General features: G+C 34.1%; 1 protein-coding gene across 1 annotated transcript in view; it reads right to left on the bottom strand.

Annotated features, from left to right (window-relative positions):
• Window positions 1-3,512: 3,512 nt before the first annotated feature.
• LOC110035501 (uncharacterized membrane protein C776.05) overlaps window positions 3,513-6,395 on the bottom strand; it is a 16,926-nt gene continuing 14,043 nt past the window's right edge. Inside the window, exons 7-8 of the mRNA XM_020739731.1 lie at window positions 5,006-5,246; window positions 3,513-3,964 (exon numbers count right to left, since the gene is read on the bottom strand). Coding sequence (XP_020595390.1) covers window positions 3,607-3,964; window positions 5,006-5,246 — 599 coding nt within the window. The 3' untranslated portion in view covers window positions 3,513-3,606. The remainder of the gene's footprint in view (window positions 3,965-5,005; window positions 5,247-6,395) is intronic.

Here is a 6,395-nt window from a genome sequence, read left to right as displayed (position 1 = left end):
ATATATATATATATATATATATTCATGTTAACTATATAACCAGATACAAAAATAATGAATGCTTACGAGAAATAACATGATAAAATATATAAAGTGTGGATTTTTAAAAAATTTTAGTAATTTTATAAACAAAAATCTTGAATTTAGCATATTATATATCAATATTTGTTTAAATGAGATAGCTCACGAACAAAGGAGACGAGTCGAGCCTAGTTTAAACTTGACTTACCGCCCGTTTGGGGCAGATTAAAATTGTGGGTGGTGTTTTTAAAACGACACCGTCCCGTTTGGTTAACATGTTCACACGGCTTTTGTCTCAACGGGGGTTTCGATTGTTTAATAAACGGTGTCGCGGGATTGACCCAACGGCGCGTTGAGTTCTCACGTTTTACCCCACTGCCCTTGACCCGAGACCTACGAAGGATCTCCCTCGCGCTCACCTACCTCGATCTCTCTCATCCGCCCTCAATAATCTCTTGTTGCTTTCTCCTTCCTCTTCCTCCCTTCTACAGTGTGTTGTAGTTATTCCAGTGGTAAGTTCGCTTTCTCCATGTGATTTTTGCTTCTTCCTACAAAATTGGGTTTTTGATTTGTTTATAGTTTCCAGAGAATTTGATTTGTACTGGAGCATTATTATAGAGATTTGCTTGTCTGTGGAGGGATACTGTGAGGTGTGTTTGTTCTGGAGCATTTGTTCTGTGTGGGTTGGTGGTGGATGTGAGCTATGCTTGTGCGTGATGGTTGTGAGGTGCTTAATTGGTTGTAATGGCTTGGGTGTGTGTTATGGTGGTCTTCGGTATGGGTTGGTGGTGGATGTGAGTTGTGCTTATGTGTGGTGGCTGTGAGAGGTGTTTATAGTGGTAGATGTGAACTGTTATGAAGTGATTTTTTTTTGTTCTAAACTATCAAATGTATCGTTATTATAGTTCTATTGTGAACAACACAACAGCACAGTGCCAAAATGGTCATTTATCCAAAAATAACTGCAAATCAGCTGTTTTCCAAACGCACAAACTAAACAGCTAAACAAAATCCAGATCACGGGCAGAATTGTCATTTATCTAGAGACAACTGCAAATCAACTATTTTTCAAACGCATAAACTAAACAGCTAGTCAGCTTATCAAGATAGATAAGCTGCAGATCAGCAACTTATTAGGATAAGTTGCTTATCTGCTTATCTGGATAAGTTGGATAAGTTGTAGCTGCCTCAAACAGACCCTTATAAGCTCATCAAACTCAACATAGCTTATTAGCCCCTCTAAGGGTCTGTTTGGGGCAACGACGTCACTGCGGTGTGTTTTCCTATAGCCCCGCTTTCCCGTTTAGTGTGGAGTTGGCCTAGATTTCTCCGTGTTAGTGCCCCTTGTTTTTAGTGCTCCACGACCATTCTTTTCCTTTTTTATTCCATGATTTTACTTTCATTTTCCATCTACATTCTCCCTCTACCCCCATATTTTCCCGCTATGCCCTCAAGTCTTTTGTTTGATACTGCTTCTTATATCTTCTCTTTTCCGATCGTTCTTCATTATAGGCGTCCTTTGACTTTCACGTCTTCCCTCATCTCACTTGAGTGTGTTCTTCCTTCTTATATCTTCTCGTTCTTGTGTGCTTGGCTAGGGTTCATGCAAATCTCAAAATCCTTCTCATGTGAAATGGGATTGATTTCTGTTGTGCTACATTTTGATAATAACTTATATGTTTCTTCTCTGATTTTTTTATTCTTTGGTATGCATAAATGTGAATTACAATGTGTTTAAGGTTGCGGTTTTGGAGCTATCCTTCAATGTGCATTAGGGGCATCAATGTGGGAATCCTTTTCCTCTTTTTTTTACTCTTCAACATGAAAATGTGATGTAAGCATTGTGAGTTAATAGGGCTCTTTTCATGTGTGTTCCGTTTATATTGAATTTGAGCTCTTAATTTCTTAATGTACACTTTCTATAGTGTCATAATGAAGTTCTAATTCTTTTTTTAACTGCTAAAATTTATCTCTTGTTATATTTGAATTATTTTTTAAACCACGGACTTACAATAATATATATACATCAAGAGTATTACAGTCTTTCTCTTAAAAACTACGGCTCTATTTGGGGTAGCTACAACTGTTTAAAAAAGCAACTATGAATCTACTAAAAATGAAGCTGTTATTCAAAGAATTCAGTGGTCGCTGCAAATAGCCTTGTGCGCTGGGAAAACGTAACTTTCAGTTGTAACTTTTCGAGAACGCAAAAAGGAATATAATTTTGTCTAACAGAAAAAAACTGAGGTACGTTAACGCGCCGCCACCCAAAATGAACCCTACATCAAAACAAATTATCCTAACACACTGCTTCTTCATCAGCTGTTTTCTAACAATAAATTATAATTAAAGAGATAATTCCATACAGGTTGTGTGTTCAACAAACAGCGACTGCCGCAAACGCACCCTAGGCCAACTCATACGTTGGCTTTGGTCAGTTACACCCCTTCATACACACCTAAAACCTCCCTTGAGAGTATTAGGAGGCCATCTCAATTTGAATATTCAGAACAGTGTCCATTAAAGGTTGGAACCCTAAATGTGAGCCTATAAACTAAATTATAAAAAAATGCACAAACAAGCTAGATTTTAGGTTCATTTTAATTTTTCCAATCTCATAAAGTTTAGAAAATTAATTAAATTAGCGTCAACATTTTTTATTGAAGCAATTTAAATGTCTCTAAATACAATTGCAACAATACATTTCTTTATCAAACCAAGTAAAAATATAAAAAAAATTGCCTTTTGAAGAACTCTGAAACTTTAACTAGATTTTGATATAGTGTAACTGAGTTGGGTCAAGCTCGAGCCCGAGCTCGAGTCATGACAAACTCGAGCTCTCTGCCAAGTTATGAGCTCGAGCTCTACTGGTACTCGAACGAAAAAATCAATTGTTTTGTGGGAGCTCGACAGAAAAGGTGTTGATGATAGAGGAAAAGAAGGATACAGCAGCAGCTTCCTTAAAAACACATATAAGTGTCTAACAATTCGCTAATCAAGGCAGCTAGCAAGCCAACGAGTCGCTCATGACTTGATAAGCTCAACTCGTGAGCTCTTTAACTAGCCAAGCTCGAGCCTACTTAACTCACTCACCCCTAATCTATTGCTAAACATTATTTAAATGTTTTGATATTAATTTAATAATTGTACATAATCCTATGTCTGTATTCAACAATTCATATCAGCATTTATGGGCTAAATCCATTTCTCATAATAATAATACTAATAATAATAATAATAAGTAAATTTAAAATCACAATTTAATTATTTTATAAGCACATTTATTTTACCAATAAATTATTAGATGTACTGAAAAATGTTCAATTACACTTCCCATGACAATCATTGTGCTGACTATATAGCAATATTTTAAACAGATTTACACATATACAACAAAAAAAGACCCTGGGTCAAGTTTTAAAATCTTCAACTGCTCTAAATATCATCATAATAAGCCATGAAAGCTGATGAAATCGGTAAACACAACTATAAAACCACTAAATTTAATTCAATGCAGTAGAAAATAATATTCACCATTTCTAAAAAACATGCAGGTGCAGGTAAGAATACATTTGTAAATAGTAATCAGGAAATTTTGTTCGAGTTGGTTACCTCATTGTTGTTTGGAACTGAAGAAGCAGCTGAGGGTGGAATCTCACGAATGGGTTTCATTTCCTGCTTCTTCTTCTCCTTGAGAATGACCTGTCTTGGCATGACATCGATGAGGAAGTTCCCGCCGTTCCAGACGAGGGCGGTGACCTTCAACACCTGGAAGATTACGTGCATTTGATAGGAGAGGAAGATGGGGACGGTTAGAGCCATCGTCGCAACGGTGAAGACGGCTTGGAGCATGATATACATGATCGGACGGTTGCTGTCGCCGAGCATTCCGCTCAGCCGCCACCAGATGTTGTCCGCCTTCTGTGCCTTCTTGGACAGCTCCCTGCGACATTTACATTCATACCACTTGAGTTTTATGTAATTATATTGCTAACAATTAAACTTCAAGTTAATTACAAATATGCCAGTTCACCCATGCATCACTTGCTGAAAGTTATAAGAGTGATATTTTTTATGTGATATGAAATATTTGGTGGATATATATGTAAAAAGAATGTTTAGGAGTTCGATATGTAAATACATAGAAATTAAGTGATACTTATTTAAATGCCCTCAATGAGGAAGTTACATACACACCACTTAATTCTTATGTAATTACAAATCTAACAACTAAACAACAAATAACACACACTCCACTTTATTGGTGCATTGAAAGATGTATTTCACTTTTTAAAAGTTAAAATAGTGATATTTTTTATGCGATATGTAAGATTTAGGTGGTATTAATTAAGAAATCCAAGGTTGGGTTATACATATGTAAATACAAAGTGGTGTGTATATAAATGCCTGAAATAAAGAAGATTTACATACATACCATTTAATAATTCTTATCTAATTAGATACTTAACATCTAAACTTCAATTTTTACATATATAACACTTTACTTATGTAGAAAAAGATGTATTTCACTTTTAAAAAGTTAAAATAGTAGTATTTTTTATGTGACAAGAAAGAATTGGGTGGTCTTGACGTAAATAATCAAATTTTAGGTGTTAGACATGTAAATACATCAAAATTGAGTGGTACGTATGTAAATGCCCCAAATAAGAAAGATTTACATACATACCAACTCAATTCTTATGTAACTACGTACCACCTAAACTTCAATTTTTATATATATATTACTTTACCTATGCATGAAAAGATGCATCTCACTTCAAGTTAAAATACTGGTATTTTTTATGTGATACAAAAGAGTATGGCTATATTAGTGTAAAAAACAAAGTTTACACGTTAAGCCATGTAAATACATAGAAATTGAGTGGTGTGTATGTAAATGCCATATATGTGTAGAATTTGAATTTTATTACTTCAACGTAATGAAAAAGGGCGAAAAAGAGGACAAATGGATATAAAGACAGGCCTGTAAGAAGTCATGACTTCGGGGTCTTGCAGGAGTCGTTGGCGGCGGAGGACGTTGACGATGAGAAAATAAAGCAGTTGCCAGAGAGTGTAAGCAACCAGAGGAACAAGGAATAGCCAAATCCAGAGGTAGGACTTGTTATCCTCCACATAAGGCCATGAAACTCTAGCAGTTGTGCCCGCTGGGTGCATGGCAGCAAAGGTGTCTGGGTTCCACCATCTGATAGTAAAATACACTATACCTGAAATCCAGTAGCTTTCATGAGCAGGACAAGACTTGCAAAACTTTATTTTAGTTTGAAAAGAAAATCATAATAATAATTAGAAAGATTTAGAAGCATCTTACTCGACTCTTCTTATGAATTTACATATTTAACACCCAAAGTTCAATTTTTAGATATATACCAGTTTATCTATATCTATATGCATGAAAAGGTGCATTGCACATTTTGAATGTTACAATGGTGGTTTCCTTTATGTGATATGAATAATTTGGTTGGTATAAATGTAAAAAAGCAAAGTTTAGGTGTTGGATATGTAAATACATAAGTAAATACATAAGAAAATACATAAGAATTGGATGGCATGTATGGGGCAGAAACAATGAGATTGGGGACTCAAAATTGAAACCAATAAACATTTGGATGGCATAGAGAAAGCATACAATAGATCATGTATCAACTTAAGGAAAAGTGATATTTATTAATGTAAGCACTTGTTAATTATAAGAAATTACATGCACTATATTTTCTTACAACTAGAAGTGCCTATGGGTTGTTTTGGTAGAGTATTTAATTATCTTTGAGAATTTTGGGGCCGTTCAGGTTCGCTCTTGATTTTAATTTTTTATTTTATTTTATTTATATTTTTACTTGAAATAAAATATATTTGGTATGTATTTACATATATAGTTATTTTTAAGAACACTCAAAATAACTTTTAGATGTTTTGAGTATTTTTAAAAACTAAGTTAATTTATATTTTTAAATAAAATATAAAAATATATAAAAAATATACTAAACAAACATATTTTTAAAATAAAGTAAAAATTAAAACAAAAAATAAAAAACAAAAGACAAAAGATGGATTTCGTCATAAATGACCTTAGGCCAACATAACATATATATAAATAAGCTACATCACGAGTAAATTTATAGAAGATTTAGGCTACAAAATATTTACATAACAACTGCAATTTCATCATATTTTGCGCACTCATGGCTACGTGAGATCTAATTTCTCCTCTAGTTGAAGATGGATTTCGTATTTCGTCGACCAAAGCTGAGGAAAATAAATACAAGTCTATTTTTTAAGCCAGTAAAATCCTAAAATCCAGACTCACTCATTTGTTCCTATTCAAGTCAAGAAAAGTTAAGCCAGCTACTTGACAT

Source organism: Phalaenopsis equestris, unplaced genomic scaffold (assembly GCF_001263595.1).
Source record: "Phalaenopsis equestris unplaced genomic scaffold, ASM126359v1 Scaffold000002, whole genome shotgun sequence".
NCBI lineage: Eukaryota > Viridiplantae > Streptophyta > Magnoliopsida > Asparagales > Orchidaceae > Phalaenopsis > Phalaenopsis equestris.
This window is presented reverse-complemented; position numbering and strand designations above follow the sequence as displayed.